We start from the raw sequence: 14,748 nt of genomic DNA, 5'->3' as shown, positions 1-14,748 counted from the left end.
TATCAGTATGAACACATAACAAGACATGGCTATGGAACACTAAAGCAACACTTGAAGTGTTTCTGAAATACTGCTAAAATTGGCGGCTGTCTCCTGTCGCTGACGGACATTAAGGTGCCCCTCGACATCCCTGATCTCACTCTTGGCACTGCCTGACAAGATGGCGGCAATAGAATGTATCGGGGAAACCTTCCTCCCTACAACCTCCCACTGTGATCTATATACACAAGCGTCTGGTAGGTTGGGCATGTCTACCACAAGATGTCTGGATACCTCATCGAGGCTGCAGTCATGGACACCTCATCGAGGCTGCAGTCAGGGCCCCCGACTCAGATTTACCCCGCCTCTACAGCAGACAGGGTTGGGTTTCTACTGCCGAACTTCTCTTGACGACCTGAGAGAAGTTGGTACCGATTTCCAGCAGCCTTCGTTCCTCTTGGTCCTGTGCCTGCCTTCCCCAACCAGTCCTGCTCCTGGAGGTTGGTTTTTGCTCCTCAGATTTTATTGGGGCGCTCATTTTCTGGTGATCTGGGAGTCTGCCATTTTGTGCCAAGGTTGTTGGGGACTGTGGCTCAAGGCACTCCACCTTGATTGCCTTTGACCGGTTCCTCAATCACTGCTTATCGCTGGTCCACGCCTTTAGCCGTCTGCCTGTCCATTGCCCTGGGACAGCTCCCACTTGGACGCTCTCTCCCCTCCGGACTTGATTTTCAAATTTGGGGCTCCCTTGACTCACCCCTCCTTATGGTCCCCCAACTTTGCCGAGATAACCCAACGCGGTGATTTAATTTGGCGCTGGACTTAATGACTATGTGACTCCACCTGTGCTATTGCCCCTTTCACTCTTTTTGGGTCTTCATGATGTACTGTTCCTCCACTGCCGGTCTGCCAGAATTGACCTGCTTCCCAGCCCCTTTTTTTCAACTCCCCTCCCCCTTTCCCCCCATCCTCTATTGGGACGTGTTATTCTATGTTTGACTAGGATATGTATCTTGTAGTTCCGTAGTTTGAGGGTCTGAGGTTCGGTGATTCCGAACCCGTTCAATAAAGGTCGTCGGAAATAGACGATTTTGGTGTCAGCGGACCGCAAATCACGAGTGCGGTGTGTACGAGTGTTTTTGTCTTAATCGATCAATGAGAACACTACGTATTTAGGGATTTCTCTGAACCCTCGGGTTCCATTTTGTGGACGGCAGCCATTTTGTGTGGTTGCCCTCACATAGGCCGATGACTGCGGCCGAACGAGTCCTTGGGACACGTACACCTTAGCTGACATCTGAGTGACCTGGCCGAACTGACTTCCTTACCCCAGGCTGACCTCGCTGAGCCAGTTCCTTGTTAAGCAGCTGGTCAGATAAAGATCAAAGAGCAGGACATTGCTGCATTTACAGTACACTGCACCCACCTTTCTATCTTGTTTCCAATCTGTTTCTGCTCCTTCCTTTACGACATAATCACTGATTTGGGCTTAGGTTTTATGATGGGTTTGTCCGGCCTGATCGAACAGGATATGGGAATGTGCTTGGTCATTTCTGGTGGGCTGGACAACGGAAAATGGGATTGTCGTCATGCGCTACTTTTGAAATGTCACATTGTCATTGGTTGGTTTGAAAGTAATTGATGCTACTTTGGAATGTGATTTTTGGCATAAAAGACCATGCTCCGCTCATTGAATTTGTGCAGTCTCTTGCAAACCACCCGTGTGTGCTTCGTAGACCTCTGTTCCTGGTTGCAGCCAATAAACTTTGGTCTTTGACGTCATCAAGAATTGTCCCGTGTCTCTGTTTCCAGAGGCAGGGGAACTCGAAGACATCGGGCGTTTTCCCTGGCACCGCTGGGTTCTAAAACCCGATTCTTCAATCTAATGTAACTTTTCAAAACTGTTATCTTTTTTTTCCTGTTGGCTGAGACCTGAGCTACATGGCTGAATGCTGGTGGAGCTGCTAGACAGCTATAGAGGAGATTGGCCTGGGCTCACCGCCTCGACCATCACCTACCCAGCCGGACATTGGGCACAGTTCTTCTCGTCTCCCTGCTGTGTCTCCTTTCCTCCCCCTCACCTGTCTCCTTTCCTTGTCTCACCCCCTCCTTATGGTCCCCCAACTTTGCCGAGATAACCCAACGCGGTGATTGAATTTGGCGCTGGACCTAATGACTATGTAACTCCACCTGTGCTATTGTCCCTTTCACTCTTTTTGGGCTTTCATGATGTACTGTTCCTCCACTGCCAGTCTGCCAGAATTGACCTGCTTCCCAGCCCCTTTTTTTCTACTCCCCTCCCCCTTTCCCCCCATCCTCTATTGGGACGTGCTATTCTATGTTTGACTAGGCTACTGTATCTAATGTAACTTTGCAAAACTGTTATCTTTATTTTTCCTGACCGCTGAGACCTGAGCTACATGGCTGATGCCCGGTGGAGCTGCTAGACAGCTATAGAGGAGATTGGCCTGGGCTCACCCCCACGACCATCACCTACCCAATTACATTGGGCATAGTTCTTCTCGTCTCCCTGCTGTGTCTCCTTTCCTCCCCCTCACCGGTCTCCTTTCCTCCCCACCCTGACCTTTGCCCTCACCTGTCCTGGCCCTTAGTCCCCACCCTGTTTATCTGTGAATTTTCCCTCGTCAATTGAGATCTAGCTATTTTGTCTGATACCCGATGGAGCTACCTGGTTTAGCGATAGGGGAGATGGGCCGTGGATTCCCTCTTTGGTCGTCACCTACCCAGTCGATCTTTAGACAGACTTCCTTTCGTCTCTCCTTGTTGTCTCTTCCCTTATCCTCCCTTTCTCACCTCCCCTACCCCTCCACTACCTTTCTATCTCCTTTCTCTCCTCTCCTAATTGTTTTGCCTTTTTTTGATGTATTGTGTAATTGTTGATCTTTTTCTGTTACATTGTTGATTCTCATGTAAAGCGCTCTGATACCTTCGGGTCTAGCCAGCGCTATATAAAACTCTTTAAATAAAAATAAAAATAAATAAATATACCAGGTTTAGAAAACATGGTTTAACACAACTCTGGAATAGGCGTGGCTGGGTTACAGGACAAAAAGCTGAGTAACTACTTAAATATTGTGGCTTTTCCACCTTATAGCGTTCTGGTCAGGAACGCCTTTCCTTTGCTAAGAGTTTGGCATGTTACATTCTTCCAAAGTAGCAGGAGATGCAAATGGTAGGTAGGGTAGCAGTTATTTCCAACCAGAGTCAGATTAGATTGACATTCTAAATCACTGGCTCTGGGCAACTGTACCATAAAATATTAAATTCTTTCTGAGAGCATTTCTCAGATTTCTGTCCATAAACTGTCTTCTTCCAGCTAACAACTGCAAACTGTTGTCAAACTCTTCATATTGTATTTAGTTTCTATGGATTTGATTAGAATGTATATTCTGTAAAATGTATATTTCTTTTAAAAAATATTTAAAAGCAGATGGGTGATTTAAGGACTGTTCTGATATTAAACTACTTCTAGAATCCATTTGCAGGTAGCACGTTTGTATTAAACCATCTTGATTATTTGACACTACTCATGTTAAAATCAAACCACTTTGCCTCTAAACTTATTAGAACCAAGACAATGGATCCAACCTTCATCAAAGTAAAACTGGAAAGGGTTTTCAGAGGCTAGAACCTAGGTTGGCAATCCAGCAGACCGTCCTCCGTACAAGTTGGAATGTTCTTCTTTTTCACATTGCCGGTGCAGGGTAGATGGCAGGAGGTGCTGGGGCAAGAGATTAAAGACAAGGAGTGGGAGAGCATACATGCAGGGGAACAGACAACCACTGCCAATTTTGAGGTTAAAATGAATCAACTATAATGTTATGCAGCAAGTATTTCTTACTCAGGCCACACTCTATGCTATTTACCTGGGTAGGGCATCTGCCTGTCCCAGGTGTTTAGTTGAGGGAGCAGACTTTCTGCACATGCTGTGGGGATGCCGCGATCTTGATACATATTGGCCCACCATAATTGACTGATTGAACACAGCCACACGTGGGGGTCCCTTGGGAACCCAGACAATGCCTGTTTGGGCTGATACCGACACGTAAAAAGGAAGGCCTTAGTTGGAGGTTTCTTTTGTTGGTGTTGATCTTTGCCAAACACAGAGAGGCTATTCATTGGCTGTGCCCTACCCCTCCGGAAGTGCGGAAATGGATGAGAGAGTGAACAGTAGCTGTAGAGATCCGTATGCGTAAATGACGGAAATACGCTGATGACTTGCGGACTACTTGAGCCCCTGATGCTAGCTCCCCTTAGGCATGTTATGTTATGTTATGTTATTTATTATTTATTAAGCGCACATACGCCCGGGGGCTTCTTGGCGCTGGTGAGAGAGTCAACATAACAGTACATAAAAGAAATACAATCACTGTTGGCTCACAGGCATGCTGGCTGGTTAGGTCAGATGTGACTTTGAACTATGCTTCCAAAAAAGGGGAGAAGGAGATTATGTTTTTTTGGTTGTTTTATTTTAAATTGGATGCAATTGCACATGTTCCTGAAGTGCTTATGCAAATGTGATGCCCGAGTTGGGCTGGGTACCCCGGAAATATGTATTTCACTAATTCCTTCACTTTCATCCTGCGTTCTACTCTATTAATGAACTTATGCAATTGCTGTGGTAGAGCAAAGGGGTGTGGGGTTTCTGGGTTGTTGTTGATGCATAACAACAGGTTTGTACAATTATATACTGTATGCCAATATAAATTATACCAAAACAAAAGTTGGAATTTTCTTTGGGTAAAGATCAAAAGCATTGAAGACCACCTATAATTCAGTCGAAGAATTTAAAACCTGGCTCTTCACAAGATGATCCCACTACAAGGCAACAACTGTGGACTGTTTTGTGTCTGTTTGTGGGCCTTTTTATGGTCTGGTGGGTTGTTTTTTACTGTTGATTTCCCTGATAGTACACAAACATTGCCTGCAAGAAGGACACATCCCTGCAGTCTCACTTACCTAGCAAGACACCTATACAGCGTGTCTTTATAAGTTCAAAACTGATGTCCGATTTACAAATGCAGGTCACTTTTATAGTTATCTGATGGCTAATGGGGGGGGGGGGTTACTTCTATTTTGGTGCCTGGGCCTTAATTTGTGTCTCGGACCAACTCTGACCAAACTTCAGGCCACCATTAGGATACATGGAGGATACAAAACTTGATGATACCAACCCAAATGTGAAACAATTCACATTGACTTGGCTCATGCATAATATCAGTTACATGTTTCAAGCAACATGCACCAAGCTCATACTTTATAACATCGAAACCCTTTCCACACAGACCACACTCCATCCACACATTGATACTTTGATCCATGCAATAGGAATGTATAAGCCTATGAGTACTATCTCTCCCGCCTTTCACTTTAGTACACGCCAAGGTGCAGCATCCATGCACACAACATGAAAATACAAGCCAAATAGGCCCCCATGCAGGACTCACGCTTCATCCTTCCACTAATGCATCCACCAATGTACTTCTAGGGAATAGCCTGCTAACCATCTGCAAATGCACTTCAGTGCCTCATAATGAGTATGAAGTGCTACAAAAGTGCAACTACATACAATATAAGGTGAACTTAACACATGCAGAACATTTTAATGCTAACAAAAATGTATAACGTGCCAAAAAAGAGTATCAGGAATGAGTAACTGAGAATAAACCTAGTACTTGCATTTTGTCAAGGGATTTGTTGACTTCGTCATCCGTTTCGTAGTCTTTGCACAGCTGGGCTACCAGAGCTCCGTAGGTGAGCACAAATAATTCTCTACTCTGCAAAATACACACACAGCATTAAGTGACACAATGATTTTAACACACACAATACTTACATATGTAAATGTATCAGAGTAACATTTAGGTTTGTATAAAAGTCCTTCAAATAAAGCGATGCTCTTGTTCGATTAAACAATTAAATTATTCCAAACTAATGTAGAACACACATATTAAACATATGGGGGAAAATGGATGGACGTGTGTAAAGGCTGAGAGCCCTATTTATGAAGGAGTTTACCAGACCTTAAGACTGTCTTTCACCCGGTAGGAGGGTCTAATTTACGAAGGTGTCCCTGCTTTAAGAATATTCTTAGGACTGTTGTGCCAGAGTTACAATATGTTTTACTGGCAATAGGCAGATTGAGGACTTCCAGACTCTTCATAAATGAGGACCTCTGGCCTGGTTTAATTCAGTTTTAAGTCTGAAAGACCCAGTCATAAATCCGGCCCTTAAATTCTGGGCTGAGTCTAGAAATATTTTCTTAGTTTAGTTATTCTTTAAGAGGATTTTTTGTTCTGCAGCATCCAATGCATCCACAAATTGGTTCGAAACAAAATGAATCAACATCATTGTTGAATTAATGTACTAATAATATTATCAGGAGTTCTTATATGTAATCAAAATTCTTTTTAATTTACAGTCCAAATATTTCTCTATATAATCAGGGTCAAACTGACTTCACAAGCCCTCTGGCACACTTTGATAACAGAAATTACATAATCAGCAAAAAGTGATCTGAGACAGATAGGGCAGCCACTCATCAATTATCCATTAACGTTCTTTCCTTTGAAGAAGGATTGTCTAACAAGCCCATTTGTTGGCAATTGTGGGTGGTTAATCATCAACCTTTTGGCCTCCTTGTGTCTAAAAAGTACTCGAGACCATCTTCAGGACAATGTGTCTTTTAAATACATTATAGATCCCTTATTTGTAATAATACAAGGAATAAATCCTGAAAAGCGCCAGAGAAAGGGGAATGTTATGTCCCAACTCAGCACAATGGTTATCAAACGAAGTCCATAAAACAATGAATCAATATTTAAAAACGGAACATTCCAGAAAATAGCACCTGCGTCAAGTAAATTCACTAGGAGCCAGGAAATAAATTCAGCCACCGTCATTACAACTAAGCTTAGGGATTCAGTTTGATAGTTTTAAAGAATAACTGAATGAAAAAAAATTCTCCTTCATGGGGCAATTTGTGTAGACATATAGCTGTACCCAGTTCCTTGGAGGATTAGTGGGTTGCCCTAGTATATCGCACGTAGTCTGGAAATATAACCTGTTTGCCTGCCCAACATTCTTTTTAATACCCATGCCTGAGACCATTTGTGGCTTCAAATATTTCATTCTGCTGCAGTTACTCATCAAAAAGGAGAGACACAATTTTGGTAGTCTGGCTGGCCTCTCCTGTGGGAGACACACTCCTTTGACAAAAACAGTGGCTTCTGCTTCCCCTCTTCTGTGGAAATGTCTCGGAATATGTATCCAACACTAATTCACCAAAGTGAGAGATTTTGAACCCAGAACAACCTTTGGTTGGCCCTGGATTCCCACCAGTGACCCCAGAACTGAAGTTGAACTGTGCTCAACGACCCCATCCTGGTATTAATCTAGGCTACCAATGAAGCTCCCTCTGACCCCTTTGGAAAGAGGTCTGACAAAGATAACAACTCCTTGCACTGCCACTTTTTCCCCAAGACTGAAACAAGCATAATTCTCCCTGCAGGGAAAAGTGGAGTTGTACTACCATAAAGAGGAGACAAGCTTCTTGACCCTGTCAGTGAGACCAGGGCTTAGATGTATGGATTTGCACGAAGAGGCATTTGTGCAAATAACCATGCGCTGCAGACAAAACAGTCAGGAGTGAAGTAGCTGTGACCAAATCCAAGACAGCTTCTTCATCTGGGTTACTGGTTAAGCATTAGGGTTATGCTAAAGTGCAGAAAATATACACCTCTGCCAAGCAAAATGTATCATGTTGATCTATTCCTGAATAAACCTTTACAAATAAATAAAGGGGAAGAAAACTCAATGGGATCATAAACGGGTATGGAAAAACAAAGAGCAGGCCTTGTAATGAAACCTCTTAAGAGTTTAGCCCAGGATTTGTAGGGTTCTCAAAGTCTCAGGCATATAAGCTCCATGCAAACTGCTGCATACTCGAGAAGTGGTCGCCTTTAGGAAAAATAGGCTAAATCTACATCATGGATGATGTGATTTTTTCCATTGCTGAAATGAAAAAAAAATTGCTATACCAGCCATGAATGTGAAGGCTTTGTTTGGCTGATAGTAATAAAGAATTGATCAATAGGCTTCAGTCAGTATACTTTATTGGATTAAAAAACTGAATCATAAATCACAAATTAAATGACTACATAAAAACATTAACAAGCATTGGAAATGCAATAGGGCTCGCAATAGGAAAGTTTGAGCTATTGGTCTTCTAAATGTTTTTTCATTTATTTATGTGTTATTTTTTCAAATAGTTAAATTAATAGCTTTGTCATTTACAATGCCAATAGTTATAACCTTCGCAAATGTGACACCTGTAGCATTTGTAATGCAACATGTTTTGTATTTACGTGACTTAGATGTATTGATATTACAAATAACAATGCTTTTAATTTTTTTAAATAATTAATACTTAAATAATGTATTTAATTTGTAATGGCAATAGCTTTCATTTTTGTAAATAACTTTTGTGAAGATTATGTTCAGTGTTTTTTATTGTGACAAAAATCCAAGAACAGAAGTGAAATATTAACATCTTTTTTGTGATTTGTAATAAAGCGTAAAAGCTTGAAAACAGCTTGAAACATTGAAAGAACATATTTGAACCAGTGATGCTGTTGTGATGCTGAGAGATGCTGTGGTTGCGCTGAGTGTTGCTGTGGTTGCGCTGAGTGATAATGTGGTGGTGCTGAGTGATAATGTGGTGGTGCTGAATGATGCTGGGGTAGTGCTGAGTGATGATGTGGTGATGCTGAGTGGTGCTGTGGTGGTGCTGAGTGATGCTGGGGTGATGCTGAGTGATGATGTGGTGATGGTGAGTGGTGCTGAGTGATGCTGGGGTGGTGCTGAGTGATGCTGTGGTGTTGCTGAGTGATGCTGTGGTGGTGCTGAGTGATGCTGTGGTGGTGCTGAGTGGTACTGAGTGATGTTGTGGTGGTGCTGAGTGGTGCTGTGGTGGTGCTGAGTGGGAGATGGGGAGAGGTAGAAAAAGGAGAGGAGGGAGAGGGTAAAGAGAGGGAGAGAGGAGAGAGAGAGGGAGAGAGGAGAGAGAGAGGGAGAGAGGGGGAGAGAGGAGAGAGAGAGGAGAGAGAGAGGAGAGAGAGGAGAGAGAGAGGAGGAGAGAGGAGAGGGAGACAGAGACGGGGAGAGAGGAGAGGGAAGAGAGAGGGAAATGGAGAGCGGGAGAGGGAAGTGAGGGAAAGGGAGAGAGGGAAAGGGAGAGAGGGTAGAGGGAGAGAGGGTGGGTAAGAAGAGAGGGGGAGGACGAGAGCGAAGGATGGAGGGGAGAGAGAGGGGAGAGAGAGGAGAGCAGGCAGAGGGGGAGATGGGGAGAGGGAGAAAAAGGAGAGCAGGGGGAAGGTAAAGAGAGGGAGAGAGGAGAGAGAGGGGGAGAGAGGAGAGAGGAGAGAGAGAGGGAGAGGGTGAGAGAGGAGAGAGGAGTGAGGAGAGAGTGTGAGGGAAGTGAGGGAAAGGGAGAGAGGTAGACAGTGATGAAGCGAACTTTCAGAATTTATTCTGAATAGAAGTGCGTGGCAATGAAACTCCCATAATTTTAATTCACTAATGAGTGTTGCATGATTTGCACGTTTGTACTGACTCAACCTATAATAATGTGCACCTACATAAACACGCAGGTTTAATCATTTGTGCTCTTGTCATTTTCGTCATTCTGCTTTAAATAATACATTTACTATGTCTCTCGTTTTGTTGTATATTAACTGCTACTGTTTTAAATAATAGCATGTGCATTCTTTTAACCCCTTGCATGCTGATGACGAACCCCAGCCGTCATGCACTACGGTGCTCGTGTGCTGATGACGGCTGGGGTTCGTCATGGCCCCCCCCTGTTCATTTGTTTACCGCACAGGGGTGGAAACGGGCCAGCAGTGAAGGGGTTAAATGTGCTTTTGTTTATGTTTTGTCCTTTCATGTGTTTGTGTTTTGTTTATTCATTTGTATGCAAAACTAGGTAACAGACTAATTGGTTAATTTTAGTAAAGGGGGTGGGTAACAGAATAATTATCATTTCTTGAATTAATTATTGTCTTGTGTTTCCTTGCATACTAGACTCACGCTAAAATAGGCCTGTGGCCTATTTCTAAAATGGATGTCCGGAGCTCTGTCAAAAGTGGGCCTTGCACAGCAACGTTTGAATGTGGAAATGTTTTTTCTACAATTAATCTTTGAGAGAGGCTCGTAAGCAAGGTCGTGTGGAAGCTGAGGACATTTGGTTCAGCTTCTATCGCCAAGGACAGGATGCTAAGCGGAGGAAAGGCTTGGACGGAGGAAATAATTTGTTTAATGTTGCAACCTCTCGGGAAGCCTGTGACACGTAAAACTGTGAACAATGCTGCTCTTGCTATGAGAGAGTGACTCTTGCTATGAGAGAGTCGTCTGACTTCATCGGAAGATGTCCTGGACCAATCATATAATGTCTTGCTCGAATATTTGTATTCTTTTAGTTAGTTTTAGGTAGGAAAAAGGTATAAAAATTATCTCCTTGCTAAGAGCACTGTTCGTTCGTTCCTGTGCTCCAGAAATGCTGCCGGACATTCGTTTCACGTAAGATCCATTGAGACTTTACTTTTTCCATTAGGTTTTCTTTAGCTAAGTTAGGGAAATAGGGCTTTGGAGAAATAATTTAAATGTTTGAGCATTTTCTCATGCTGTGTTTGGTTCGAACTGCCAGACAAATGTGCCTTTCTAATAAATAATTTTGCTTAATAAAAATTGCTAATAAAAGAGTTTTCGCTTTAAAAATGCATTCTGCTTTATAATAAAGTTAATAAAATAAATTTTGAAATGACAAGCTGGTCTTGTTTGTTTCCTTGAGTTACCATTAGTTAATCCATTGCCTATGATATTGACTTAATTAAATGTATTATATTGTGTTTTGATTAATTAGGTAATAAGATTCAGTAGGTCAATTCATGTCTCAGTCATTTATGGGCCTAGTGATAAATTTATGAATTATGGTGAGTATTGTGGTGTAGAAATGTATATATGAGACAGAATTTCTCTTGGCCCGCTGGATCAAATTCCTGGTAGCAGAGTTCGGTTACTATGGTAACATACATGTTACATGGTAATTACATAGGATACATGTTTAACACATGTAAAGTTTTGTCTAGTTGCTATTTGTTGTTGAAAGGTTTTTCCAGCAGTGGGAAAAGCCTATGTGCCGGCAGAGTAGTGTGACAGGTGAAGTTACACAGTTCATTTGTTTCGTTTCAAATTAGTGGTACAGCAATATCATCAAGTGTTGTGGACGTACAACACAAGTTTAGGGATTTAGGTATGATAGATTGCACGAATAGTGAGGTTTGCCTATGAAATCGTAGCTCTGAGTATAGGGACTAAGAGCCCGTTTTAAAACTCGTTGTGAAAAGAGTAGTAGGATTTTTCCGAGCTTGTGTGAAGGGTAAAATAGCGTTGTCTATTCTTACTGACGTTTCTGGATTTCTATTGGTTGGTTAAAGTCCTACCGAAGATTTCATGTTTGCATGAATAGGTTTTTTTGTGGTTGTTTTGTGAAAATAGTGTCATCTATTTCACGAGAGTGAGTTCTTGAGTGTTTGATAAAACTATCACTTTGTTTAGCGAAACCGACAAATGGTTTGTTTTTCTGTAGTTATTAACTAAATTGATTGAAAATAATTGTTTAAAATGGCGCTGTGAAAATATTTTGTAAGGGAGGGGTGAGTTTACGGAGTGACACTGACACGCGCAGCTTCGCTGCAGCGGCAGTGTACGTTACAGGGTTCGCGCTGTGATTGGTTGACATACGTCACAGCAAGTACGCTGATTGGTTCACATGATCAAAATGAGCTGTTAGCTGATTGGTCATTTCTGAAAACTGGTTTCTCATTGGTTGAGCAAGGTGGTGACGTAGCTTAACCTGATTGGCTTGTTGGTGAGTTTCGCGCACGGATTGGTCAGGGCAGCGGAACAACGGAAAAATATTTACGATCTTTTCTAAATTATACGATTTGTTTTTAAAACATGAGTTATTGGTATAAAGAAGAGAAAAAGCCTTCATGGTTTCAGAAAATTAAAAATGTATTTAATCCCGACAAGAAAATTGAAGCGCGTGGTGGAAAATTATTTCATAAGTATAAAACACCTGCAGCATATATGGAAGGAGAATATGGTTATCATACCGTTCTCTGGTTTGAAAATTGGATGCAATACACTAGAGGTGATGGTGTCTTAGCCTGGCTGGAGGATGGGTCATTTAATGTTAAAGTTTTAGGAAACTTAAGAGATAAAATGATGGCTCTTTCACCAAGACCCAGACCCACTCAATTTGAAGCTTTAGTTGAATGGGAAGTTGAAATGATGGAACTTGAGCGAGAAAATTGGGGAGCACCAAGAGGTTTATATAGGGAAACCCACCAAGATAAAGTGCAACGTTGGAGGAAAGGAGACATGCATGAAGGATTATATCCGGTATTGGAAATGGTTGTAGAATCAGGTCAAAATAATTCTCAGAATGATGATAATCTTGATCAAGAATTAGATGATGCAGTTTTAGAGGATATGTTAAGTAGTCCTCCACCTTATCAGCCAGGTTGTTCACATTCTACTCCAAAGAGTCTTCCAGGTATTTCTCCTAGTGCACCTAGGGAAATTGAGGATTCACCCAGGTTTATGAAATTACCTGATAGAGAGAGATCAAGAAGTAAAACAAAATCCCCAAGAGAAAATTCTAACTCGAGAAATAATTTCCCGAAAAATGATAAAAGAGCATTGCCTGAAGATGTACCAAATATAACAGATTATTTTAAAGCAAAGGGAGAATTAATTCAGCAATTGACAAAAGGCATGGAAACAGTGACAGTTCCAGTTACAATTGGTCCTGTCGTACCGGTTTTTGATCAGGGTGAGAACAGGCATTCTGTTATAACGAATCCTTTAAATGCAGAAATTCAAAAAGTGGCTAAAATTTTTATTCTGAGTTAACAGAAATCCATAAAGATAAATCAATGCCAAATTTAACTTTAAATCAAGGAATGACAAATGTCACACCAACAGCTGCAGAATCAGATTCTGGTTCTATAAATAGAATAGATTTAACACAAGTTCCTGAGTCTAAACAACTTGATGTTGCAAAATTAAAGGCAGATTTAGAAGAATTAATTATTGGCACAATTGGTACTGACTGTTTGAAGCAATATCAGGATGATGAACTGCTTTTCATTTGCAAAAGTATTCAGTGGAAAACCAAAAATAAATATGAACAGTTTGAAGAGGTGGCTGCTGAATTGGAAATAGATTTAACTCGCCAGAGGCAATTACAAAAGCATTACAGAGTGGATTTTTCTGAGAAAGATATAGAGAATCTAAATACTATAGGCAGAATAACCCATATAAAAGAATTGATTGTGTTTTTAAAAAGATTAGGCGACTTAAGTAAATGGAGAGTTAAGTGGACAAAGAAAAGAGAAGAAGAAAAGAAAGACAGGGGAGAAGTTTTTGGTGAATTTCCAATGAGGGAAATAGCAGGTGGGGGTTATGTTCATGTTCCATGGACAAGGCAGGATATATTACTGTTCACAAATGATTTTCTTCGGCTGAGAGAAAAGCCAGTGGAATGGTATCGTCAGGTTGACAGATTTATTAAAGTTTCAAATGTTCTGTGGATTTATCTTGATGGTTTCTTTGACATTGTTGTCCCGTCAGATCTTTGGACAGAATGCAAAATTTCTGGTAGCTGGCCCAAGGAGGAACCGCAGTGGCATAAAGTAACTGGCGCTCCTTCAGACATTGTCATGGATTTCTATGACAAAGTAATTGTTTGGCTGAATGACAAGATTCCTGCAAAAGAAGTAGATTGGGTTAAAATTGACAGAACTAACCAGGAACCAAAAGAATCAGTTCATTCTTATTATGAAAGATTGCTCCTGGTATTTAAACAATACAGTGGCTATGAAAAACTTAAGTGAAAGTGACATGAGCTACTTTATTTACAGGTTTGTTTATGGCTTGAGACCTGAGATAGGGGATATGATTAGGACTGGAATTGTAGGTTGGCATGCACTTTCAGTTGATGACATCCTGAGAAAGGAAAAATATTGCAGTGATGAATTAGATGCAAAGCAAAAGAAACTCAAGGAAAAGGCAATGTGAGCACAAGTGAAGGTAGCTGAGCAGCAGATAGCAGCATTAGAAAATAAACATTTTCAGCAGAACCAAAATTCAGGCAAGTTCAAAGGGAACTTTACAAATAAGGGGGGAAGAAGAATGTGTGCTTGGAGTCACTCTTGAGGTAGATCAGTCAGGTCCATTTGTAAATGGTAAAGTGAATGACAAAGATATCACTTTTCTTGTGGACACTGGTGCTACCAGTTCTACTGTTAGATCAGTGGAAATTGAAAACCTTCCTCTCTCGGGTGATTCTATCCAGGTAGTTGGTGTAGCTAATCAGCAGATTAAAATGGATCTGACAAAACCTGTAGATGTAGACATTGGAAATTACAAAGACAAACACAGATTTGTTGTCTGTAACAGCAGTCCTGTTAACCTTTTAGGTCGGGATTTGCTATGCAAGATGAATTGCAAAATTTACTGTTCGCCAGAGGGTATTGAGCTTCAAACTCTAGAAGAAGATGGTTTGTACAAATTGACACTGTTAATGGTTGATGAAGAAAATAAAATGTTTCCTGCTTTTGATAAAAATAATTTACCAGAGGAACTGAAAGAGACAGTAAATCCGAAAATTTGGGATCTAAC

The 14,748-nt window shown here is 41.5% G+C and overlaps 1 protein-coding gene across 2 annotated transcripts in view; it reads right to left on the bottom strand.

The window, feature by feature from the left end:
- The window catches only part of TRAPPC3L (trafficking protein particle complex subunit 3L), a 606,266-nt gene that overhangs the window by 302,712 nt on the left and 288,806 nt on the right, over window positions 1–14,748 (bottom strand). For both annotated transcript variants that reach the window (XM_086927373.1, XM_086927374.1), the window contains one exon: window positions 5,680–5,777. In XM_086927373.1, coding sequence (XP_086783499.1) covers window positions 5,680–5,777 — 98 coding nt within the window. The remainder of the gene's footprint in view (window positions 1–5,679; window positions 5,778–14,748) is intronic.

The sequence above is a fragment of the Lissotriton vulgaris genome, chromosome 6, assembly GCF_964263255.1.
Source record: "Lissotriton vulgaris chromosome 6, aLisVul1.2, whole genome shotgun sequence".
In the NCBI taxonomy this organism is placed as follows: Eukaryota; Metazoa; Chordata; class Amphibia; order Caudata; family Salamandridae; genus Lissotriton; species Lissotriton vulgaris.
The sequence above is the reverse complement of the archived record's forward strand: the minus strand, read 5'-3'. Positions and strand labels throughout refer to the sequence as shown.